Source organism: Sturnira hondurensis, unplaced genomic scaffold (genome assembly GCF_014824575.4).
Source record: "Sturnira hondurensis isolate 20B ecotype Veracruz unplaced genomic scaffold, ASM1482457v3 Scaffold0014854, whole genome shotgun sequence".
Classification (NCBI taxonomy): Eukaryota; Metazoa; Chordata; class Mammalia; order Chiroptera; family Phyllostomidae; genus Sturnira; species Sturnira hondurensis.
The window spans coordinates 12,067,926-12,093,718 of record NW_028087485.1 but is presented as its reverse complement, the minus strand read 5'-3'; the positions used below and the strand labels follow the sequence as shown (position 1 = coordinate 12,093,718).

At 50.7% G+C, this 25,793-nt stretch overlaps 1 protein-coding gene across 9 annotated transcripts in view; it reads left to right on the top strand.

Annotated features, from left to right (window-relative positions):
* The window catches only part of PAX2 (paired box 2), an 87,141-nt gene that overhangs the window by 10,037 nt on the left and 51,311 nt on the right, over positions 1 to 25,793 (top strand). For 6 of the 9 annotated variants that reach the window (XM_037064149.1, XM_037064142.1, XM_037064145.1 and 3 more), the window contains exons 2-4: positions 611 to 721; positions 4,219 to 4,387; positions 5,155 to 5,352. In XM_037064149.1, the coding sequence (XP_036920044.1) occupies positions 611 to 721; positions 4,219 to 4,387; positions 5,155 to 5,352 (478 nt within the window). The remainder of the gene's footprint in view (positions 1 to 610; positions 722 to 4,218; positions 4,388 to 5,154; positions 5,353 to 25,793) is intronic. The other 3 variants (XM_037064143.1, XM_037064146.1, XM_037064151.1) reach the window with 1 other exon arrangement.

Genomic DNA, 25,793 nt, shown 5'->3' with positions numbered 1-25,793 from the left:
ACCAGTCTCCGACCGAGTCTTCTCGCGGCCGCAACCCACCTGGGGCCAGCCCCGTGCTGCCGGCGCCGCTCGCTCCCTCCCTCCCTCCCGGCCCTTTGGCCGCAGCAGCGCGCGCCTGCCTTTTCCAGGGGTGGGGGTCCGGCTCTCACTCTCCCCTCCCGAAGGCGCCGGCCCAGACATTCTGAGGATTGCTACTTCTCTGCCAACTTCGCCAACTCACCGGCACTTGGAGCGGCCCAACTTCCAGCCCGGCGCCCTCGGGACGCCCCAGCTCCTCGCCCTCTCTGACTGCCGCCTCTCGATGACCAGTTTCCAGGGGAGCTGAGCGAGCCGCCTCCCCTCCCAGCTTCTGCCCGGGCCGCAGCTGCCGCTCGCGCCATGCGCCCCCAGATTCCCCCGGCCCGGCCCGCCGCCTCGGGGCCATCCTGCTGACCAACCAGCCCCGCGCCCCGACGGCGGGAAGTTGCGGGCGCTGCGGTTGCCAGTTCCGGCCGGTCAGGGACGAGTCCCCGCCGGCAAAGCAGTGCGGCGTCCCCCGCCCCGGTGCGCCCTGCCGCAGCCGGGCGCCTGCTCACCCCCACCCCCATCGTCCCTCCCTTTTCTTCTCAAGTCCCGAAGTTGAGTTTGCGAGGCGACACGGCGGCGGCGGCCGCGCTGCTCCCGCTCCTCCGCCTCCCCATGGATATGCACTGCAAAGCAGACCCCTTCTCCGCGATGCACCGTGAGTACCGGCGCCCGGCTTCTGCTCCCGTTCGGGGCTGCCCGTTCCAACCCGGGTCCTTCCTGGCGCGGCCCTGACCCCCGGTTCTCAAGCTGGTTTCTCCCAGTCTCCCCTTTCGTTCCTCCTTTCTCATTTCCCGTGTTTCTGAAGCCTTCGGTTTCCCTCCTTCTGCCTTCTGTCACCCGTACTTCTCCCACTACCTGCCTACCTACCTTCCCTTGTGCCCATCACCTACCTGCCTTCCTTCCTTCCACCTGGTTCTTCTTGAGTTGTGGATCCACACCCCCAACCTCTCCAGGAACCCCACTCCCTACTCACCTTCTTGCCCTGGGCTGGGTGACAAACGGGCTGGCAGTTTTCAGGGTTTGTGTTGTGTTGTGATTTCTCCATCTTCTCTCTCTGCCTCCCTCCCTTCGTTCGCCTCCCCACCTCCCGCCCCGCACCTCTGCCTTTCTCCAAGTTAGAGTGTGGTTGTCCAGGATGAGCCTGGGAGCCCCGCAGCCTCAGCGTCGGGGCGATCAGGCAGAGGAGTATGGGGGTGGGGTGCCCCCTTCTGACCCTCGGCTCCCAGCGTCTGGGTGCCCTGCCAGCCTAGCCAAGGCTTCTTGTGGGCTGGTTTGAAATACTTCTCTCCTCTTCTTTTCTTCCCACCTTCCCTTCCCTCTGTTCTCCTTCTCTTCTCCTTGAGTTGGCAGTCGGAGATTGGCAGGATGTGGTGGTCATCTTTTTCCATCTCTCCCTGGAAGATGCTCTAAAAACAAAGAGATGTTCCAAGGAGAAATCGAGATCAGCAGAAGATGGAGTAGAGGAGTCTTCCGGGAGGGACCTGGGCAGAGCGAGGCTCTGCTGCCAGTCCTGGAGGCTCCTTGCCCACCTCCCGCTCCCTGGCGAGGACGGTTTAGCCAGTGGCCTGGCCAGGGGGTAAGCAAAGAGGGAGAAAATAGCTGGGAAAGAACAAAAGGAAGGCAAACACCAAAGCTGGGGAGAAAGAAAAGAGAACTCAAAACACAGGGAAGGAAGTAAAAGAGAGAAAACAGAAAGGATGTGACCAAAAAAGAATGTGGAAGAAAGAAATGAAAGAAACAATAAAAAGGAATTATTTTAATTGAACTCTAATTTAATTTTTGTCATATGTCTTTAACTTGGAAAACAATTCAGAGGTTTTTGTCAGGCTTTTTTTTAAAAAAAGGTAAACAGATTCTAAATAAAAACATCTCCTCCTTTGTAGAGTAATAATTAAGGATGATTTGTAACTTTTCAGAGGGAAACTTTTTAGAACTAGCTTGGATATGTGCTTTGGACAAGAGAGCCGAGCAGGTGGAGCCGAGTTTTTCTCTAAACATATATACAGCGTTACAGGGGGAGCTTTAAAAAATACCCCTGGGATAAAGTACATTTTCCTAAATAATATCCAAGCACAGGAGATCCGAGCCAGGGGCCTCGGGCTTGCCGCGAGTCTCCGAGCGCCAGCCAAGCCAGAAATCCAGGCTCCTCTTCCGAGCTCCACTCGCTGTCTTCGCCCAGCCCGCCTGCCTCTCGGCCGGCTGCCTCTGCTCTCGCTCTCTTCTCTGGCTGATCCTGCGGGAAACCCGCCGAATCCTGGCCGCCCACTGGGTGCCACTTTGAAACCTAAAGGGGGGCGAGGCGAGCTGAAGGTGGTCGGAGGAAGGGAGAGACCGCGGCGCGGGAGGCGGGAGGCGGGAGGCGGACCGGCCGGCAAGCGCCAGCAGCCCGAGTGGGCGCCGGCGGCAGTGGCGCATCCAGGCCCCACTCAGCGCTGGCTCCGGCCCCCAGCCCTGGACTCCCACCGCGTTCCCTTCCATTCCCACCCCTTAGATTGGGAATGAGGGGCCGGGCCCAGAGCCCGGGGAGGCTGAATTATTCATCTTTAATCTGCCCGCAGCTGCCGCCTTTTCATACCGGTAACGCGAGTTCTCCGGGGGCCTAAATTATTGATGGTCGGGTTTGGAGGGCGGGGAGGGGTGAAGAGTGGGGCTAGAGGTAGGGAGTCCAGCGGAGAAGGGGAGTAAAAGAAGAGGTTTCGGCCTTCCCCAGTCTCCAGATTCTGAGGCCTCTCCCCAGGGGTTTTGCCAGCCTGTGCTGTGGGTCCCCCCAGAAGAGGAAGGGGAAGAATTGAGCCGGACGCAGACGTCCCCGCTTTCACCGAAAGTCGCCTGGGGCTAGTAGGGCAGGGGCTGCAGGTTGATGGCCGGATCTGGCCCAGCTCGGCCGCTGGAAGTCTCTGTGCTTGGATTGACCGGTAACTGCGGCTGCGGGTTGATCGCTCTGGGTGCAGGATTTCTAGACTGCTTTAGGCCAGGGAGAACGGGGAGTCAGCAAGCTCCCCCAGGCCTGGAATCCAGTAGTCACCCGGAACCACCCGGGCTCCGAGGCTGGAAGCCCGAGCTGGAGTCCGGAGTCCGGGTGGAGCCCCAGCGCCTCTTTCTTGGCCAAGCGAGCAAACAAACGTCCTGCTGCGGGCGACTGCCAAGGTCTGAGAGGTCAGAAGGACGCGAGCTGGCCGGGGCTGGCTGGTACAGGGTTCCCTTTGAGCTCTCAGCCCTCCGGGGCGACCTGTAACAGGCAACCTGGGCTAGGCGGTGGGCCCCGAGCCTGGCGCAGCGCGGCAGGCGAGCCCTAGCAGCCTGCGTCCTCCAGCTGATACGCGCGCGGTGCCGTGCCGCTCACCGCTGCCTGCCTGTCTCAGAGCGCAGCCGGCTTCGGGCCCCTGCCTCTTTGGCCTTCCCTCCTCCACCTGGCTTTCTTTGAACTTTAGACACTAGGGAGGCGAGAGCGGCAAATGGACCCCCCAAATATCTGAATATAGAAAACATAAAGGGAACGAAAACTCCCGATCCAAAAAAACAGAATAAATCAAAGACACAGAAAGAGGTAGGAAAACCCCATCCAATGAAAAAGAAATACAAGAGAAAAGGTAGAGAGCAGAAGGGGAGTGTCAGGGACCTGAGGATGCCAGGGACGCAGCGATATCCCTCTCCGCGTTCGGAGCCCTTCGGTAGTCGCCCAGACCCAGACCCTTTCAAGCACCCGCACACAGCGACAACTCCATCTTGCCTGCGGCTCAGGCGGGATCCGCTCTACGAAGGTTCCGTTTTCTGCCCGGCCTCTCCTTTCTTTTACATTCTTTCCTGCTGGCATTAACTCCCCCTTTGCTGTTTCCCCCTTTTCTCCCCTCTTTTCGCTCGCCCTGCGTCTCCATTTCTTCCTTCACTTTCTCCCTTGTGCCCCACTGGTCTGAGCCGAGTGCTTTCGAAGCCCTCTGCCGAGCGTCTGCGCTTCCGCGCCTCCACCTGCCCGAGGGTTCCCGTCCCCCATCCTCCGCGTAGTGGTCAGCCGGCCACCGTTCTCCCGCGACTCCGGGAACGTGCCCCTCTGCCCTACCTGCTCCCTTCACACGTCCTGGGCCGCGGACCCTGACTAATGGCTGGTCCCTGCTGTGTGTGGGGTGTTGTGTTTTTTTTCTTGTCTCTCCCCAGCAGGGCACGGGGGTGTGAACCAGCTTGGGGGGGTGTTTGTGAACGGCCGACCCCTGCCCGACGTGGTGAGGCAGCGCATCGTGGAGCTAGCCCACCAGGGTGTGCGGCCCTGCGACATATCCCGGCAGCTGCGGGTCAGCCACGGCTGTGTCAGCAAAATCCTGGGCAGGTGAGGGCCTCGGAGCTGCTGCCCCAGGGGGATGCCCTGCCTCCTTCCCCTGCGGGGCCCTGGGTCTCCAGCCTGAGGACCTGGCTAAAAGCTGGGGATGTCAGCGGGAGAGGGAAACAACTGACTCGGGGTATCTGGAGAGCTGCTCCTTTTTAGGGGGCACTCAGGGGACGGCTGCAGCCCCTGGAGCGAGGCTGGAGCAGGGTCGTTCAACACCTGCCCAGCTCTGGAAGGCAACCTGATTCTTGTCTTCAGAAAAGGAGTGGGCAGCTCTTATATGGACTGGGGGATTGGAGGAACAGGGAGAGGAGCTAAAACAGGTACCCAAGAGGAGAAAAATCAGCACTGAGGAGGCAGAAGGAGGGTCTTGATTCCCACAGGGGCTTTGCACCCAGTGGGAAAGGGCTGGAGATGGTGCCTCAGGCTTGGTCTGGCCGGGGGCCTGGAAGCGCAGTTCCTTCTGCTCTTTCCACAGGAAAGGTCAGGCTTTCCCTCCCAGGGGCTCCTATTTAGGCTAGTGTTCACCCAGCCCCTGGCAAGACTGCTTCCTGGAGGGAGTGCCCCCGTTGTGCTCTTCCTCATCCTCTGTGTCCCTCGCCCTAGCCAAGCTCCCTCTGGAAGCTGGCTTAGCGGAGCTGGGCCTTTCCCCTCTGCGCAGCTGCCTTGGGCACGAGAGTGGCTCAGTGGCTCTGGAACCTACAGCCCCCACCCGACCCCTGCCCCTGTCACTGCTGCTCCTGCTGACCCTGCGGGCCTTCCCGGTGCAGGTACTACGAGACGGGCAGCATCAAACCCGGAGTGATAGGTGGCTCCAAGCCCAAAGTGGCGACGCCCAAAGTGGTGGACAAGATTGCTGAGTACAAGCGACAGAACCCAACCATGTTCGCCTGGGAAATCCGTGACCGGCTCCTGGCTGAGGGCATCTGCGACAATGACACAGTGCCCAGTGTCTCTTCCATCAACAGGTGAGCAAGCCACCCTGGGCTGCAGGGCAGAGCTCCGGTTCTCACCTCCTGCCCACCGGGGCACACCAGCACAGTCTTGGGATCTCTGTTCTTTCTCCAGCCTCTGCCCTTCTTCCCTACTCCCAGCCTCAAAGTCTTTTGGGCATGGAGAGGGGACCTGGGAGGCAGAGAGATAGACAGACAGGGCTGTCTCCAGCTTAGGCCTGGGTATTCCCTGCCAGGCTTCTCCCGCCGGCGTCCTGGAAATGAATCCAAGTGTTTGTGGTAATTAAGACTCCAAGATTACGCGCCTCGGTATCTAGAGACAATCACAGCCCACAGCCGAAGCCTTTAAAATGACCAGTGTCTATTCATCGCCTCCAAACAGACTTCCCTTTCTAAAGGCATGCTCCCTTCCCCAGGGGCAGTAGCCTGTCCTGGCTCCCCCACCCTCCCTGCCAACTCCCACAAAGCTTGCCTCCCCAGAGCCCAGGCTTCGCTAGCCAGCTTTGCACAAATTTCCGGCCTACGAGCAGGAATATCCAGGCCTGTGGAGCAGATGCCAACCACTAGCCAGCAATTGTCAGGGTCTAGAAGCTGGACAGGGAGTGGGATGCCTCTCATGGAGAGAGAACTCAGGATTCAGAGACTGAACCTTAGGAGATGCCACTAACCACCTGGAGTATCTGTGTCCAGGCTTAAGAGTATGTTGCTGACAGGCTCAGGCACCTGGGGATGACACAGGCTGAAGTGAGCTTGACATAGAATAGCAGAAGATAGTCAGTCTCCCAGTCCCCAAGCCACTCCAGCATGTCCCCTGAAGGAGCACATGTGCACACTCCATCCATGTATGTACACCCAGCCAGTGTGCAAATGTGTGCCTGTCTGTTGTGGGTACAGCACACATAAGCAGCAGGTGGATGCAGCAACCCAGGATGGCTTCAACATCACAGAACTGTACAACCTGATGTTAACCGAAACCCTGTACAAGTTCCAGATAACCTTGGCCGGCCTGTCAACCCCTGCCCTCTATTTTAAGGCAAATCCCCAAATGAGATGAGGGTTAAGAGTTTCATACCCTTGTTGTTCTTTGAACTCTTCATAGGCTCATTTTCGGGACAACTAATAATTCAGATGCTGCCTTTTTTCTGAAGCTGGCATCACGTGTCAAGGTTTTTAAAAAATATTTTGCAAATGATATGGAATTATCCCAAATCATCCTGAAAACAGCAGGTAGAATCAGCTGGTAGAATGTACCTTGGCTAAAGAAGACCCCCCTGCCACACTTGTGCTGCAACCTACTGCAAGGCGGCCCCAGAAATTATCCCAGTGTGTGCCATCTGTGTTAAAATGGTTATTCAGTTATGAACAGGGTAACATAATACTGATCAGCTAATTATACACCCTCCGAAAACCCTCCAGCTTCCTGGGCCTGGCTCAGCTAGGTGTAGAAAGCATAGCAGTTCGACATTCAGACACTTTCGAAGGAGCTGGAGAAAGACGGCTGGTTTGGGAGAGGAATGAGTCTTTGCATTTAAAAGCTAGAGGAGGAGTCTGGGCGTGCTTTGGGACAGAGGCAGGAGTGGCAGCGAGGGGAGGAAAGGGGACAAAACCTTGTTTTCTGAGCCGTCTGGAGATGCAGCCTCTGCTGGTCCTTGGTATGAGTTGAAACCAGGGTCTCTGGAGGAGAGCAGCCCTGCCTGAGGGCAGTGGTGCTGGGACTGGGTGCTGGTGTCCCGGAGAGTATTCGAGAGAAGTGCTGCTGTCAGTGAGAGGATTTGCTTTGGAGGAACCCAAGACACGTATGGTTAAGGCGGTTTGCTTCTCTCAATGGGTAGAGAATCGGAGAGATCAAGGTGGGTGTGGTGGCAGCATCCCTTGTCCAGCACCTTTTCTAGCACCCCCTGCTTCCCTCACCCCCAAAATATGCTCCGTGTCACTGGCTGAGATGTTTTAGGAAGCTGGCTTAGGTAAAAGTCGGGGGATCCTGAAAAGCCATGGCGAACAGAGTGACCCCCAAGATCAAGCTCTAGAGGCCTTGGGGTGCGTGTGCCAGCACTGGGGAAAAGTGGAGAGGTGAGTCTAGGTTGATAAGAGAGTGTGAGAAAGAATGGCTTCAGCCTGACGGCTCTGACAGCTGCAGGATCTGCTCGGTGTGGGGCCCTAGCACCTGAGGGGCACGGAGGCTTCCCTTGGGTGTGGAGAGTAACCATCTGTGGGCAGGTGTTGCTGCAGATGAATAAGGAGTGGGAGGAAAGGAACGGGGAAGCCACTGGCAGCGTGGGCAGACAGCCCTGGGTCGGCAGCTAGGCGCCAGGCTTGCTTTGTCAACAAGGAGCAGTGGGTACTCTCCACTGCGCTTTGGGACAGAATCCCATCGTGGTTAATATTTTGGAAAGAATTCCGGGAGCTTCCCGGTGTACTACTGAGTCGAGGCTGGAAGGATGCATCTGGGACCTGCACCCTTAGCTTCATTCAGGCCTGTCGGTGCTTTGCTCTGAAGGGGGAAGAGTTGCCTGAAATGTGTTGTTTCACCATAAAGCCGGAGAAAGGCGGGTGTTTCTGCCAGGGTTCATAATGTCAGGAACTTTATGAATTCTCACTCTCTGTGGGAAGAGCCTGGAGATTTTCCCCTGGGCAGAAAGTGTGGTGCATTAGGGGAACAGGCAGTTCTTGAGTTGAGAGATTTACTGCTGGTGGGTGCCCAAGTGTGTTGGGTGCTTTGTGACCATTATGAATAAGGGTGTGCATGTACCGGTGGTTGGCAAGAAAGGAAGTCCACACATGCTCCCCTACCTGAGCCAAACTGTAAGGTTTTTCATATTCTTCTCAAAACAGATGCTGTCGCCGCACTTGAAATATGCTGTTATGGTTATAAACTCCATTGCTTTTCATGCTTTCAAAATGGTTTTGGTTTTCTCTGATCCTGTCGTGATAAAGCTTTAGTCAGCCAACCCACATTCTCCACTGGCAACTCCTCACAGAAATACTTCTCTGAGCCAGCGGAGTAGGTTGGGGAGGCCTCCCACCCCCCCCCCCCAGGGACCACTGTCAAAAACCCAGAGAGTTGACCCGATTTCTTAGCGTGTGGATCATTTCTTAGTACCTGAGTCATTCTCGATATTGGGTGACTGATCACTGAGCATGGAGTTGTCAGTTCTTTAGCTTGTACATTGCTCCTGCAGAGGGCGGGTGCTTATAAACAGGTGACTTGAGATTGAAACCTGGTGTGGGAAATGGCCTGGAGAGGGGAAAAGATGGAGGGAGACCCATGCTGCTGAAAGGGGAAAAGTCGCCTAGTTACATCAGAATCGACTAAGTAGGAAGGATTTTCCTGAGTATATGCCAAGGCCTCCTGGTCTGGCTGTTGCTCTGGGCAGAAACAATACAGCTTCTTTGAGAGAACAGGCACAAACTGCAAGGAGAGCCTGGGGTTACTGGAGATCCCCTGAGGGCAGCCTCTGGGAATGAGCTGACAAGAAGGTCCTCACTTTCCTAGTTTTTTCAGCCTGCCCTGCCAAGTTTGGGACCAGGGTACTCCCTACCTCTAAATCTTTGGTGTGGACTCTTCCAGGGTCCATTTCTCACTGAACACCTGCTACCCACAGTCTCTTAACCCTCTTTGGCTCTAGGTGAGCACATTCATTCTCTCAGCAGGGGCAACACTGCCTTCAAGAAGGCTACAGCCCCCAGGCTGTTAAAGAATTCCATCCTGTACATTCGCAGGTCTTTTTCAGAGCTCTGGCAGTGGGGTGACAGGGGTCTGCCAGCTGTGCATTCACAGACCTTTCCATATAAGCTGGGAGCCACTCACCATAGCCAAGGGAATGCTGAGAACCTGTTCAGGGCTAGGGTTTTATTTCTCTCTCTGAAACTCAGGTTCTAGAACATTGCACTTTGACTCTTGGACCTGGCTTGGCACAAAGCTGAACTCAAAGCACAGCTTTCCCTGCCACATCTTCATAGCTCTGCAGCTGTTTGGTGGTCAAGGCTATCGGCCTCATGGCAAACAGCCAAGGCAAGTGGATGGGCTAAGAAGACTTCTCCCAACAGAGGAATGAGAAAAGTAGGGGCAGAGAACTTGCCTTCTGTGGCCTACCAGATCGGGTCATGGATAGCAAACACACGCGTCGGTTTCTGTTTGAGAAGCCTTGCTCCCCTGTCCCTCCCCAGAGAGGGTCTCCTGTTGCTGAGTAACATGTGACACAGCCATGGCTGTGGGTCCTCTTACTCCTTCACATGAGCTGGCATTGTCCTTCAGAAAAACCATGTCAGTTCCCTTAGTTATTTTAGACTTCTCGGCCAGCAGTTGTATCGGGGTCTCCCTGTTGACTGGCTCCAAGTGGGCGTTCAGGCCACACAATGGCCTTCAGGTGAGAACAATGGCTGGTGGCCTGTGTTCTTTCCTCAGCTGGCAACTCTTGGGAAGAGGCAGACAGGAAGGGTTGTCCCTCATGAAGGCTCCAGGTGGGTTTTGGATGGTGACACAAAGTGGGAAAGAAAGGGAAACCCCTAAATAAATAAACAAATAAATGGTGCCCCAACTATTCTGAGAACGCAATAAAACAATCACATCAAAATGAAGAGGCATAAATCTTGTGTCTGCACAGGTAACCCACTCAATTGCTTTTATTATCGCTTGGGCTGCCTCCATTTATTACCGTCCACAGCCTGGGCCATGGAGGTTGCACTGAGGGTGGTCTCCAGTGCAATCCTACACTCTGAGAGGCAACAATCAGCCCGTACAGGCAGGGATTTCGATGGAATCTGGGGAAGGGCCCATCTGTCTGCATGAAAACCAATCAATAACTCTGTAACCAGAGCCCTGTCACAGGGAAATGGACAACACAACAGTTCAATACAGGGGCCACAGGGGGAATTAGCCAAGTGGAGATGGGGCCAGGCAAGAGTGGTCCCTGCGGAAGGGAAACAGGGTGCCTGGAGGAGGGCGGGTTGTGGGGGAAGTGGGGTGCGTCAGGAGAGAGCATTGGCTCCGTGAGCATATTGGCACAAGGGGAGAATTATTGTGCAAAGTAGATCCAGGAGACGAAAAGCATCACTGGAAGTTGGGGTGAGAAGGAACAGTTGGGAAACGGGCTCGTTTTGGCACACATGGGATCCTGTGGCTGCTTGTGTGGCGGTATGTGCTTGTGGACTAGATGCAGCTTTTAGGGAAAGAGTAGCGATGGTAGTAACTGGTGCAGGAGATGAATCAACCCCACCCACCCACCAGGTCCAGGAGCGTGTCCTCTGAAGAGCTGGTTTCTTATGAACTCACATGGGACAGATGTCCTGCTTCCCAGCCTTCTCAGCAAAACCAATGAAGAAACATCGTAAGCCAGAGGCTCCATTGTCTGCTCCCAGCTTTCTAGATTTTAAGTTGTGTGTGTAAGTGCGTACCAACCTATATATGCTCTTTGGTGAAAGGGTTCTGAGGCCAAGAGGAGGAAAGGGAAGAATGACCATAGGATGTGACCCACAGTCACAGACAAAGGATGGACACCTTGTCCTTGGGCCCATCAGGTCAACCAGTGAGGCAGTCATTCTGTCATTGGGCAATTAGGGGGCTGGGCTAAAGATTCTTTATTTCAGAACTTGGGCAAACCAAGGCCAATTTTCTTCTTCTTCTTCTTCTTCTTCTTCTTCTTCTTCTTCTTCTTCTTCTTCCTCTTCCTCTTCCTCTTCCTCTTCCTCTCCCTCTCCTTCTTCTTTTTCTTCTTCTTCTTCTTCCTCCTCCTCCTCTTCCTCCTCCTTCTCCCCCTCCTCCTCCTCTTCTCCTCTTCCTCTACCTTCTTTTCCTCCTCTTCCTTCTTCTTCTTTTTTTCGGTGTTGTAACACTTCATAGTCCAGTCAGCCCCCGATAAGAGGAGCTTTGTTACAGTGGTGCAACCCTTGTGATGGAGAGTTGTGTGATTAGCCAATCATCTTCACTTTGACACTTGAGCACTGGCCCAGTTGGCAGAATGAGTCAGGAACCAGCTGCATAAACAACCAAAAAGATGTTTTTCCCGGCGGGTCCCCTTCCTGTAGAGCTGTAGGGCAGTGACCCATCAAGGGCTGCAGATGCCTCAGCAGTAGGTATGGCAGCAGCCCTGGGACACAGTCATTGGCAGAGCTCTCCCAAGGGCTGGGTCCTGGTTCCATCCTCTGAAACCCTCTCCCAATAACCCAGGTGCCAGGCCAATAAGGAAGAAACTATGTGCGAGAAATGCATAGCTGGGACTGGAGAAGACTTGGATACAAGGAGGGGCGTGATGGCAGATGGGGAGGGATAGGCAAAGGGGAGCTGCTGAGGGTGTGGGAAACAAGAGAAGAATGACCTGGCACTGGAGGAGAAGGAGCCAGTGCCTGTGTAGAAGCTGAGAACTCTCAAGGAAAGGAGGAGGGAGACAAGAGAGGCCATAGAGCCAGGTTCCTCTTGTAGCTCATCCTCAAAAACCACAAAAATAAGTGGACTCTCTCTTTTGTTTTTTAAGCGCCAAGATGATGAGTAGATACTTTGTATTTTTCATGTGTGTGTGACAGAGAAATGGATAGCCCGAGAAACAGAGAGCCCTTGGCATTCCAGAGAGGCCAGGCTTCCTTTATGGATGTGAGGGGAGAAAAGCAGTGCCCAAAAGTTTAGACTGACAGAAAACGTGTTAGTGAGGGGCAGTGATGGAGATGCCGTGTGGCTGTACGGGTCACCGGCACAGATGCCTCCAAGGGGCCACGGCAGGGAAGGTCAGTGGGAGCGGCCACTAGAGATGAGACAGAGGTGCTGAGGACTGAACAAACGGAAGCTGGACTGCACAGGCCCAGCGTGGAGGCAGTAAGATTTAGTTTTTGAAAACTCTGTGCTAGCCAAATAAAACACATCTTCAGGCCTGATTCAGTTCATGGGCCGGCAGCCTGCAGTCCCCAGGCTGCGTAACTGGACATACTTATCTCTCTGCTTCAGATGGGAACACTAACCTCAGTGCAAGCGCAGGGCAATGTGACATTTCCTGAGCTCCTTAGTCCACAAGACTCTGAGGGAGGGAGTAGCTCTCTGTAGCTGGGGGAGCAGAGGACAGGATGTGGATGGAAAGGGAAAGACAAAAGTAAGACTGAGACCTGGGAGACTGAGAAGGAGGTGATGAAGCTTAGAGGGAGAAGGGAGAGGTCTGGGACCTGGCTCAGCCTGGACAGGGGTGTTTGGGAATGGAGTGTGTCATGAGAGGGCAGAGCTGGGTGCAACAGGAACTTAAAAAGTGGGGTAGGATCTGTGCATCTGAGCCAAAGGCCTTTGGTAGCCAAGCAAAGTTTTGGAGGAGGTTGGAGGGCGCCAGGGCTCTCGGCAGCTGGCAGACCAGGTTGAGGGGCACTGAGGAGGCTCAGAGATGGTAAAGAAGAAAAGAGGAGGCAAGCCAGGGAGGAGAAAGGTGTCAGAGCAAGGGAAGTGGCATGGGAGGGTAAAGTCACAGGACCTGGAGCTCAGGGCCACTGCCGGCATCAGACAGCACCTGAGAGGCAGGGACTGTGGGGCTGCTGCAGTGCGCTGCTACAGCCTGGTCTCTGGCAGGAGGGCAGGTGGGAAAGAGGCCAAGAGGCAGGGAGGTCCTCACCTCCTGGGTATTCCAAATTAGAGCCCCTTCTACTCGGGAGCCTCTGGCCACTTTGCTCTGGACTTCCTCCTCTGCCTGCCTTCAGCTCTGCCTAAGCATCTCTGCAGTGAGGTCCCTCTGCAGCCATCCAGGAACAGAAGAAGCCAGAGGACATGGCCAGCAGCTCCTGGCAGCTCCTGGCAGCTCCTAGCAGCTCCTGGCAGCTCCTGGCAGCTCTTGGCAGCTCTTGGCAGGAAGAAAAAGGCTGTGACACAGGGCCCCAGGCTGGAAAGGAAACTGTACCCACCTTGTAGGTACCATAAGGTCAAGAAATCAGAGAGAGGAAGGACTCTGGAGGAGAGTGGGAAGGGAGATTAACAGTGGCCCTGGAGAGCTTGAACTGGGAGCAGCTTTCCCTTGCCCTGATGGCCCCAGGGTCTTTGCTGGGCTGGTGAAGGAAAGTGAAGGAAATCAGGGGCCTCTTGGGCAGTGTCCAGCTTCACAGTGTCCAGGTCACAGAGATGGTCAGGGAGGAGGTCCTTATTCTGCACCTTATCCAGTGACCTTTTGTCCTCATTCTGGAGAACAAGATGGTGCTGCCTTGTGTATGGTACCAAGAGAAGTTAGTGACTATGTGTTGGGGACGTCTGTGTGGCTCTGTTCTGGAAAGAGTGTGTGGGCTCAGGGCATCTCACTGAGTGTGGCATTCGTGCCCTGGGAAACCATCAAAATGGCCTTGGCACTCCAGGGAGTTCTGAAAGGAGTCAGTCCTGTCTGACAGAGAGCTAGTGCTTCACTGTTCAGAGGGCTTCCAGTTGAAGGGATTGTTTGGTTCCAGAACAAAAGTCTCTACCATCACTTGGATGGCCTGTCCCCTTAGGGTGTTAGCAAATGGTGTTGGGAGAGAGCGTGGTTGAATACATGGTAGTTGTCCTGCTGGGTTGATGAGTGGGGGTCCTGTCAGGTGTGTAGAGGGTCCAGACACATTTAGTCTGTATGTATACATGCATTTGCTCTGCCGGAGGTGAGGGTGCAGAGCTGGGTGTGATGCCAGGGTGGTGGGTGGGTGTAATATGCTACGGGGAAAACAGGTAGCCCCTGCTTGTTGGTGTCTGCTGAGGTCCTCAGAGGGAGTGTGCATGGAGTAGGGGCAGAAAGTATTCATCTTTCATCTCCTTTTATCATCTGCAGAGAAGATATCTCCTTCTCCTTCCCGAATTCTCTACATCTTCCTTCTTCTCCATCTTCCCAATCATCACTTGGGTTAGCTGGTTTGGGTTAGGAGGCCAATCTCAGTAGACTAATTGAAGACTGAAGAGAATTTGATAAGATAAGGAAGGCCAATGCAGTTCCTCTGGGGACCAGTAGAGGTTTCACATTCCCTCACTTTGCTCCGCCTCCCTAAGGAGCTGACAGCAGGGCAGGTGGCCTTCCCACTGGCTGCAGCCATCTAGCCTCTGGGAGAGCTGAAGAAAAGGGAGCATTCCCCAGGGTGGAGACTTGGGTTCCTTCCCCAGTTGCCAAAGGCCTGGAAGGGACAGTCTCACCAAGCCCCGGATGAGACAGGGAAAACCGGAAGAAGAGAGAGAGCGGAAGACCAGAGAAGAGAAGTGAGAGCCAGATGAGCCCGACACTGACCAGCCCTAGCAGGAACTCGATTTGTGGCTACAGGAATACACTTGGGTGTGTGTATCAGGAATAAGGTCTCTTGTTATTATTGTCATTATTATTAGGGAAGAGACTCTGAAGGCTTTAAGCCAGTCTGCTGGGCAGAGCACTCAGCTCTTTGCAGAAAGTACCGCCTTGGTTCAGGCACAGCTCCTCCTAGAAAGAGTGTTCACCTCACTCTTACACCCCCTGTCCTCCCACCCTGCACATGGGGTGCCTCTTCCCCTGTTCTTACTTCCCCTGAACTTGCCTCTGGGGTCCAGCTAATTCCTGGCCTCAGGGGACAGCCTGGAGGGTAGTATAGACTTATCAGGAGATGACCTCCCAGAATGGGTGCAAAAAAAAGTTGAGAAAAATTCATTTCATGGCCAGTGGCTGCTTAAAAAAGGCGATTCCAGCATACGAATGTGATAAATGTTAACTGAGCATTAATCGCATTAAAGAGGGCCCTATAAACTTTTCATTTCTAATTAAATTCATCCAGTGATGCTGCCCAAGCGAGTACTCTGGGCCTTTGTTTATGTGGAAAATTAAAATGCAAATACAATGGGATTTATTTCCAGGAGTGGAATGATGGGCTGGCCCCTCTGGCTGCTGGTCTCCAGGCTTGTCAGGCCAGGTGACTGCCTCTTTGGAGGTGCTGTTCCCCTTGGGACACATTCTGGTGAGACGGGAGAGGCCAGAGTTCAAGGTCACATAGGGTCAGGAATGAGGAAAAGGTGTGGAAAGGATTGAAGAAAAAAGGCAATAAATGACCCAGAAATACAAGGAGTCATTATCCTGGTCTCCTACCGTCTGACTCTCACTTCTAGGAGAAGAGCCCCCCACCACAAACCTTGTTTGTGAATAACGTCATCATGATTTCCTCTGCAGCTCTGGAATGGAGGGTGTGAGTGGGAGGAAGAGATACTGGAGGAAGCAGCAGGGCCACGCATATACGGTCCTGGTCCTAAAAGAACTGAGTGGTCATCAGCAGGGAGGGCTGAGGGCCTAGATTTATCTCCAGTAATTTGAGGGTCAGTGTCTGTCCATGTGATGGTTTCACTGGGCTCTTCGTACCAGTGCCAAGTGGCATTGACCTAGGGCAATGGAGCACAGCAGTCAAACTGAGGACACTGTGCATGCACACCCACATGTGCACAGCCCTCTCTCACGTAGGGAGAGCTGGGCCCTCATGAGAATAAACAAATGTTCCTTGCAAGGAGTCCTTTACTGCCACGATCCCTTTGACAAAAGTGATAACCCTAAATACTACTGAATGGAATGATCTAAATTTCCTATTTACCAAAGCCTCAATTAAGGCAAGTGGAGAGAAAACCTGGGTAAGAAAAACCATTTGGGTATATCAATAGAGACACTGAAAGATCGCTGTGCTGCTCTGTGGACAAGGAAGCTGTAAACAGCATTAAAAAGTAGAGAGGGAAAGAAAATGGAAGTAGGAGAGATGATAAAAGGCAGAGCACTAAATCACAAATAGAGGTGCATGTACAAAGTCACAAACCAGATTTACGCCCAGCTTTGCAAAGTCTCCAGCTTGGACTGTTGATACGTAGAGAGACCAAGCGCACTGGCATGTAGGCATCCAGAGAGCAGGCAAGGCTGTGTCAGTATGAAGAGGGGGGATTGGCTGCAGCATCCGCTGTCTGTACCAGGTCCTGGGATTGATCCATCAGCTCCATCATGCAGGGATCTTATTGGGTCTGGCTCTGTAGACAGTCGAGGATGTAGCCTTATAAGATTTTTAAAGCCCTTTAAGCACATGAGTCTCTTGTGAGCTGGATCCATGTTCCAATAGATCTCCAAGACAGCAACCCATCCCCAGAATGGAGTCTGCTTGACTAGTTTCGTTCAGTAGCTGCTACCCCTGTTCTCTTTAGTCTGTTTTATTCTGGGGTCTTTTTCCTCTTTGATGTTCGCTTATGTCTCCTAGAAATCCATGAGCACCGGCTGATGAATAGGCTAAGGCTGTAGCATCTCCTAAACATCTGGGTGAAAACCAAAACCTTTAGTCAGTCATTTAATAAAAGTTGTCGATATGATATCAAGTATCTTGTGATTGGGAGATGCCTAAGTAATTGCTTGAATCTCTTCGTTTTTATCCAGGCACACAGAATTAACACCCATTTTCATTTCATTGGTGTTTTGTTTATTGGGAAACACCTGTTCTCGTTCCTGACTAGAAGGGAGACTGGGCTTGGCCTGAGAGTCAAGCGGAGAGCTGGAGCTTACAGCATTTATTTGAACAAGCACAGCTGATGGGCACTTCCACCTGAAAGTTGGCCGGGAGGGCAAATCACTTTGTCCAAATAAGCTTAAGCTGTCTGTTAGGCCTGGCTTCCATAAGGGAATCCACTTTGCCAGATAGAAGGAGAGTGTCAGAAATCTTAGTAGAGATGGTGTTTCATTCATTTGTTCTTTCATTCATCCATTCAGAAAAGCCTTGCTAAGCACCTGCTGTGTGTGAGGCAACTCACATAAACCCATGTGGTGTGGAAAATGTTAGACAGAAGGCTCTGGGGAGAGAGAGCCAGAGTTTGAATCTAGCTCCCCTACTTGCTGGCTGTGTAGTTAGAGGTAAGTCTCATGTGCTTTCTGGACCTTAGTTTCCTCACTTACCTAACATGGGAATAATGGTATAGCTCCCTCATAGGTTCTCATGAAATGGATATGAGCGGTCCACATAAACCTGCTTAGAATTGCACCCAGCTGATATCAAGTGCTCGATAAATGTTAGTTATTATCATGGCAATAGTATTCATCAAGAGTATGTTTCTTGTTACGTGTCTATGTCAATGTGAATGAGTTCTGGCTTTAGTGTGCATAAACATTGAAATATTTTATATAAAAATGCTTGAGGAACCTAAAGGATATTCTGTGAACAGAATTGTCTATCATGAATGACAGTGAGAACTGTGGTCCGCTTTGAGTCCAGCTGAATTTAGAAAGGGGACCTGCTCTGCGTACATCCAGGAAAGAAAAAAAACACAACTCTACAACTCAGTTATCTGACCACTGAACAGAATTAGTTATATAATTTTCTCCTTTGCCCATTTTGAGAGGTCTGCCTGCCTCTGTGTATGTGTGTGTGTGAGTGTGTACTTGAACTTTGTATGACTGCACATTTCTTCTCTGCAATGAGCTTACGATTGCTTGAGCAGTTGAAGGTTGGCATTTTCTGGGCTCCATGGCATTTTCATGTGTTGTGGTGCTTTGCATTTTTGTAGAGTTTTTAAAAGATACAATGAAATGGTAATGGGAAAAAATTCCTTATTTGATGGGTGTAAAGGGTTCCCCTGATTCTTAAATGTCATAGAGGTAAGAGAAAGGGAGGGAAACAGGAAGAGGAGGGGATGAGGGGAGAGAGACTAGAGATAAGATGAAGGATGCAGAAAAGGTATAGGAAGAAGTGAGCAAGTATTTGACCAATTCAAACCAGATCTGCCCACCAAATTGTACTGCATGTCTATACATTCCAGGGAAGCATGGGAAGTTGATAATTATTGTAGTTACTTCCATTGCTTATGAATAAAAAAATTTTAAGAAAAAATTTACTTTGGGCTCACTGCGCTCAGTGCAATGGGTCAGAGTAACTGGGCAGCTGTAAGTTTCTTTCTTACTGCGGGCCCAGCGAGAGCAAAGACGAAAACCAAAGTTTCCCAAACTCATGATAATGTGTTCTGATTCCCCATCTTTATGAGAAGGCCCATGGAATGAGGCTGAAGCCCCAGATTCGTTCAGCCTCTTTGGCCTAGTTAAGTGACCAAGTTCAGCTCAATGGACTTCCATCAGATCCACATCCAAATGCCACTGACATGCACTTACTTACCAGATTCCTTTCGTACCTCTTCCTTGGTCCCCAAATCTAACACCCGGATTCCACTATTCCTCATTTATATCTATTAGCTGGTAAAGGTCTTGATTTTTTTAAATTAGAAAATAAATATTGTAAGTGAGCTAAATTTGAATTCTGAGAGCTCAATCACCCTTAAATTTTTTAAATAAGTGTTAAATGTATATGAGTCACCATCTTCCTTTCTGCCTATTCATTCCCACAGGGCTGCATGCAGCCCTGTTATGGAGACAGTGAACTCTATCAGCCCCCAGCCCCGCCACTACCCAATGGACCAAAAGGCCACTGCCCCTACCTTACTGCCCCTAGCTGACTGTAGTTTTTGCACTTCTCTGCTTAAACCACACAAACACCTTGATTTATATTAGGTTTTATGCACATTAGCACACGTGTACATGTTTATACACACGAATAGGCCAATCTTATGGATGTTTTACTTGGTAAGTCCTAATAATAACAATGAGGAGAAGGAGGAGGATAATGATAATAATAATGGCTAACGATTGGTCACTGCAGTAGGAATTGTTATAAGCATGTGGCATGTATTAATTGCTTTAAGCTTCATAAACAACCCCATAGGTCTTTGTAGGGCTGTTTATAGATGAGGAGTACAGAGAAGTTAAATAACTTGCTTTGGCCACAGGCTAGGTAGCAGAACAAAAATTTGAACCCATGTAGTTCTGGCTCTGAAACTCATGTGCTTATCCACCAGTCCATACTTCATATCAACTTTTGATCAGAGTAAGTGCAGGCATGTGTAATATCTTGGAGAGCTCTGTATATTTTGCAGTCTTATACCCCGCGATGTATTAATACATTTACTCGTGAGCTCAGAACAGAGACCCTGCACCTTAGTAGAAAGTCACGCCCAGCACCTTTTCCTGTTCTCTCCCTTGGTGTGAGTGCCGAGCCACATCATCCGGGGATACTGGGAAAGAAGAAGATGCTGATGGCCAGAGCTATAGAGTGGAGCAAACTGGGGATTCTTGGAGCCAGAATTTATGTCATTATTCCCAGTGAAATTGGGGAGTTCTCTCCCATCCAACCTCCCCTAGATCCCCTAGCCCTATCAGGGACCTAGACTCTCTACAGGCATAAGATTTGGCCTATGGGCTTAACTCTCCAAATTAAGCAGATGTAGGGAGGGTAGCACCAGGACCTGTTGGTGGGATGAGATCAGAACTGTTCTGTTAAGCAGAAAAAGTTTGCCTCCAAGAAGAATAGAACTGTGCATTGACCATAGAACTGGTCAACAAGAGATTTGTTCTGCATTTCTAGAATCTTCCTCCTGGAAAGAAGCAGCATGACTAACTAAGCCAGAAAAGCTTTAAAAATTGAAAGGATGGGCCCTCTCACCCACAAACACACGGAGAAAGCAATTACCAAATTATACACCACTCCCCGGCTCCAACATCATTACTCAACCCACATCACCAAGGAGACACCCATTAACCTAGTCTTTGAGAGACATACATCACACACAAAAAAGAGATGCTGATATGATCAATGAACACAATAATTCAAAGCAGAAACATGGACATTGCCACCAAACAATACTTAAATTCTTCTAACTCAGTGTTACGCAAAGTGCAGTCTCCTTGATACAATACCACAAAACACCAAGTAACAAACCTTGAGCTGGCTGCCAGAGGAATGAGTCACCGTGCAATACACCGTAACACGGCACAATTCAACTCCCCATTGCACGGGCACACCCATACACAAAGGCTGATGGCGTGTGGCCATCCGTGTGACAGTCAGCCCTGATCAGACACACAGAGAGACGGAGCCAGCAACGCAACACCCAACCCTTCTGCGCACCCAGCACAAAGTGGTTCACAGCCCCAGCCTCCCCAAAGCCAGTGCTCTCCTGAGCCCCAAGCACAGTGCAGCCTGCCAGAAAAAAGTGCCCTCCTGTTTCTCCAGCAGGTGGGTATGTCCAGACCATCACCTCCAACATGGCCTCCAGGCTGTCGTTGCTAGTGAGAAAGTAAACTGTCCCCTGAGCCTGCTCTGGGAGAAAGAGCAAATCAGCTCTATCTCGGTTGGGGTTTAATCAGACTTTGCTGTTACGGAAAATGACAGAGCTCCAGGGATGGAGGTAAAGGTGGGGGTGGGCTAGGAGGGGGCTGGCCAAGCGGGGTGCAGGAATTCCCCTTCTTCCACCAAGCCCTACCCTCTGCGGTCGTTCCAGAACCGTAGCCTTCTTGCTGGGTGTTCACTGAGTATCGATTCAGTCTGCAAGCAATTTTAATATTTCTTCAGGGACTTTCCAGCAACAGCACAAGTCATTAATTCACCCTCCCAAATTGCTTATTCAATAGCAGGAACATGGCTCCTGAATAAAGTCCCAGAATTTATGTGACTCGCACGAGTCAGGAGGTCAAACAACTGTTATGGAGCGAAGTTAAAAATCCAAATAAAATATTGACACTTTTTTGGGGAGGGGGAGAGGGAAGCAAAGGTATTTAAAATAGGTTTTTGTTGCAATGCCCCCAGGATAAAGAATGGAAGGAGACTGAAGACAAGTTGGAGTTTATAAAATCAATGGAATTTATTGCACATCTACTTGGCATTTAATAATTCTCTCATTTCCGCATCGCTCTACCCCCCCATCCAGGCCATAGACAGAAAGATACACAGGTATACAAATGCGCATTTATGCACATCAATACTGGTGCACAGACTAATATAAAAACACGATTGTGATGTGATCATCGCAAACACCCTGGGAAGGGAACAGTAATGGCTGTGGAGTCAGGTATGAGCGTGACTTTCATATTTGACAGAAATAGGCACAACCGAGCAGAAATTCATGAAGTAGGTTTTGATAAATATGTCCAGTATTTTAAATCTTGGATCAATGTATTAGAGCAGACATGAATATAAAGACACANTACAAATGCACATTTATGCACATCAATACTGGTGCACAGACTAATATAAAAACACGATTGTGATGTGATCATCGCAAACACCCTGGGAAAGGAACAGTAATGGCTGTGGAGTCAGGTATGAGCGTGACTTTCATATTTGACAGAAATAGGCACAACCGAGCAGAAATTCATGAAGTAGGTTTTGATAAATATGTCCAGTATTTTAAATCTTGGATCAATGTATTAGAGCAGACATGAATATAAAGACACACTCATCATAGAAATAGTTTCTAGAAACATGGAGACTGAGAAACACATCTGTACGCAGTGTCTCCACATAATCGTGTATATGATTAGAAAACCAGATAGACAGATGGAGAGAACTGGAAAATCTACACCCCAAATCTACCAGTGCATGTAAAACACACGGCACCAAACCCCTTCACCTAAAACCGTGGTTCTTTTGTAACTCAGACGTGGTGCTCACCAAACACAACTAGGCCAGGTGCAGGGCAGAGGGTCCGCGTCGTTAGAATCACAGCCACGTGCAATCCCAGTTCATCGTCTGCAGGTACAGATGTTCAGTCGTCCACATCAGGGATGTGAAAAGACTTGAAAGGGAAACTTACCCATTCCCAATTAGGGAATAAACACAAAGAACTACTAACATAGAACTTTCCAGAAGAGATAATATTGTTCAGCCTACAGATATTGGAGCGACAGGCTTGGACCCACAGTCTGGCTCTAGTGCACGTGACCTTGGGCGAGTTGCTTAGCCTCTCTGCTGTCTCCTTGGTGTGATGGACAGCGTGTCTGTTTGATAAAGTTGTAGTTAGGATTTGAATGAGAAAATACATTTGTTACAATGCTTGTCACATAGTGAATAAGAAATAAATGATAGTTATTATTTTTCTTATTATTATACACAGCTCTTCTATTCAGCCGCAGCCTCTCATCAATTCTACCATCTGTTCTTGATGCAGTTGACTTATTCTACCCAGTGGTTAGCAGCATGGGGTCTGGTGTCAGGCTCCCAGGTTTAAATCCTAGCTTTGCTACTTAATGGCTGTGTGACCTTGGGCAAGTTACTTAACCTCTCTGAACCTCAACTTCTACATTGATAGGATAAGTTCAATAATCTGCATAAGAAGTTATAAGAAATAAATGAAATACTCTATGTAAAGTGCTTAGCACACTGCCTGGTACATAATGAACATATATTAGCTCACTATATCCCTAAATACTATATTATTATCATTAATAACACATTTGTGATTCAACAGGTAGTTTTTAGATATTTACATTATTCCAGACACTGTAGCTAAGTGCTAGAAATACAGTGGTGAGGAAAGTAGGCATGACATCTGCCCTTGCAGAGCTTCCAGTCCAGGGAAGGATCTGAAGTGAATTGAGTAAGCAAGGAATCAAGGTCCTAGCTCTACACAAGACCCTGAGGGGAAGAGGGGAGCAGAGAAATAGGTTAGAAAGCCACTGTGGAGCCAGATTGGGAAAGATTTTGAAGGCCAGGCTGAGGAATTTTGAGTTTATCCTGTAGCTCAAAGGAAGCAATTACAGGGTTTAACCACATCACAAGTTTACCCAAGGTGGACACAGAGAGAAACCACAAATTGTTCTTGGATACTGCAGTAACTAGGTGAGAGGGGGCGGGGCTAGAGGCAGGGTGGACCAGTAGTCTCTGAGAGGCCCCACCTATGCTGATGCCAGCAGAGGGACAGGGAGGCATCGGTCCCAGGAATGAGTCTACAGCAGCATCCTTCATCACATAAGGCAGTCTTCTAGCCTCTGGAGCCTCACAGGCGGGAGTGTGAACCCCAGCCCTAGCCTGGAAGCCCTCTCAGATGAGGGCAGGGCCAGTGGTGAGAGGAGCTAGTCCCGTCACGGCTCTGGGCTTGGCATGCACTGCAGACTGGTTTCCAAATGGTTAGTTAAACACATTGCCCCTTAATTTTTAAACCTATGCCTATCTTGAAGTTAAATCAATCCATATGCTTACCATTCATCATCTAAACCATCCCTATTGCCCCCTTGGGCCAGCCCCATGGCCCATCTAGCCCAGTAAATTGTATCTGGCCTGGGCTCCCGGGGACACGTGGTCGAAGGATTATCGCCCTCAGTGCCAGTCGTGGAAGGCTGCGTTGATTCAGGAAATGTGCCAGGTGTCTAAAGAACCCACTAGGAGACTCTTGCCCTGGAATGTACCAAAAACTATCTTGAAATTATTTTCATTTATAACCTTTCATTTAGTTTCCACAGAGAAACTGAGAGCTTCTCGAATTTCAGTTACTGTGTCAGTCGGAGTCAGGATTAGCAGTTGGGGAGAAATTCCACTGCTAGAATATAAATAAGGAACCTCAGTATTCTTAACTCACTAAGACTTTCTCTCAGCTTGCTCCAGGCTTCCCTGTTATCCACAGGATGGGTTCCTCACTTGCTTCCCAAAGAAGGTAGTCTTCTCAAATACTAGAGGGTTTAAGAATAATTTGGAGAATTTGCTTAACTACAGATTCCTGGGCCTGACTACCATCAGAAATTCTAATGGGGAGGTCTGAAGGGAGCCCCAGGATTTGCATTTTAGCACACACCCCAGGGGATGCTAATGTAGGCAGCTCAGGGGCAGTAGATTGAGGAAATCCTTCTGTAAGCTTTTTAGTATAGGACTCTCATCTCTTGGAGCTCAGCTATGACTTCTGAGAAGCAGAATAACAGAGAGAAGCTCTTTACACATCTGAGAGGAACCCTGCTGACCTTGGAATCAGTGTATTTCAGCCACATCCTGCTACAGCCAGAGTAGAGAGTCCCGCCCACACTTTCCCAGCATCAGTGGCCATTCCCATGCATAGAACCCTGCCTGACACATGGTTGGTTGTCCAAACTGAAGTCTGCAGGGCATGTGAGTGGGTGTGGGCAGATGACTCCAAACCCTGCACGGACGGCAAAGCCGGGCCTCGGCAGAGAGTTGGCGTGCAGCACCTCTGGGCTGCGAGCGGCATGGGCAGGGTGGATGCCATTCGTTCTGTGGGGAAGAGGCAGTCCATTTTCAGCTTTTCTGTCCCTGGGATGTACAGTAGGGGTATGCCAGGTCCTCAGAGTCCTCGGGAGCTGGGTGGCGGAGGAACCATTTTGGGGAGAGGTGAAATTTTCCTGGATGATCTATGATGCCTCACTTGAGGCTCTGCCATGAAAAGTCTCCAGCTGTTTGCGCTGCTCTGACTTGCCTCGGGGCTGAGTCAGGGACACACGCCTGATGTTGGCAGCTCTCAAAAGGCCCGAGTTGAAACAATTACCTGTGTTTGTTGGGCAAAATATCCTCTGCTGAGGCCAATATTGTTTTGCCTCTAGAGTGATCCAGCCTGTGGTAATACCCAGGCAGCTGGGAGTCACTGGCAGAGGCCCCTCCTACCACACTCCTGGTCCAGTGGGCAGTGGGGCCGGCCAGTCTGCAACATTCTTTATCCTGGAGTTCCAGTCATTTACCAAATCAGGAAAGACTTTCCTCACACCAGGGATTCAATATTTTCTGCAAAAATTCTAAAGCAGGCTCTCTGCCCCAGGACAATTTAAACTGATTCATGCATGTATATGACACATGTATGAGGACACTTGACATCTGACTCCAAAGACCCTCTGAGCAAACCAGTGATAGGACCATGCCTGGGCCTCACCCGCCTTCCCACTGGGCAGCCTGGCGGGATTTCATGGGGACATGCTTGAAGGTCCTGTGTATGTCACATTGTCAACAGCTGGTGTTAGTAGGTGCTGTTCCTCCCATTTCACAGAGGGGAGCACTAAAGGTCAGGGAGCCCTTATCCTTCATTTCTCAGAACACAACAGAACAAGAGAACTAGAATTCAGGGGCTCAGATTTGGGGCTTTGGGGTATCTCTCTCCTGGGGGCAGGATAGCTCGGCAGTTAAGGGTATGGGCCCTGGGGTTCGTCTACCTGAATTCAAACCTCAAATTTGCCATTTATTAAACGGTTGACCTTGGGCAAGTTATAATATGCCTTATCTGTGAAATGGTTTGTTGTGAGGATTAAGTGAACCATTTGTTTGTTTAAAGCACTGAGAACATTGCCTACCACATGGTCAATAGTTAACACAATAGTTTTTATTACTGGAGCCTCCACCGAGGAAGCGCTGCTCCTGGAAATGCTGACCACGCCCTCCAGGATGAGCTGTCCGAGGTCACTTCAATGCTAATAGGGCCTCTCCTTGTCTCCTCCTGGGGGGGAGTTTTTGCACACCATTTATTATCGTATAATATAACACAATATAGTATCATACATAACATAACATAATACGATGGGTAGGTTAACTTGGAAACCCTGAGGCAGACCGTGGATGGATGGATAGATGAATAGATACATTTGTACTAAGTATACATACATTATATCATTCTATTGATTTGTAAAAAGTTCCCGGTCTGCCTGGCTGTAATGAGATTTTTGAACTTTGCGTGGCGATCAATGAGAGGAATATTATTG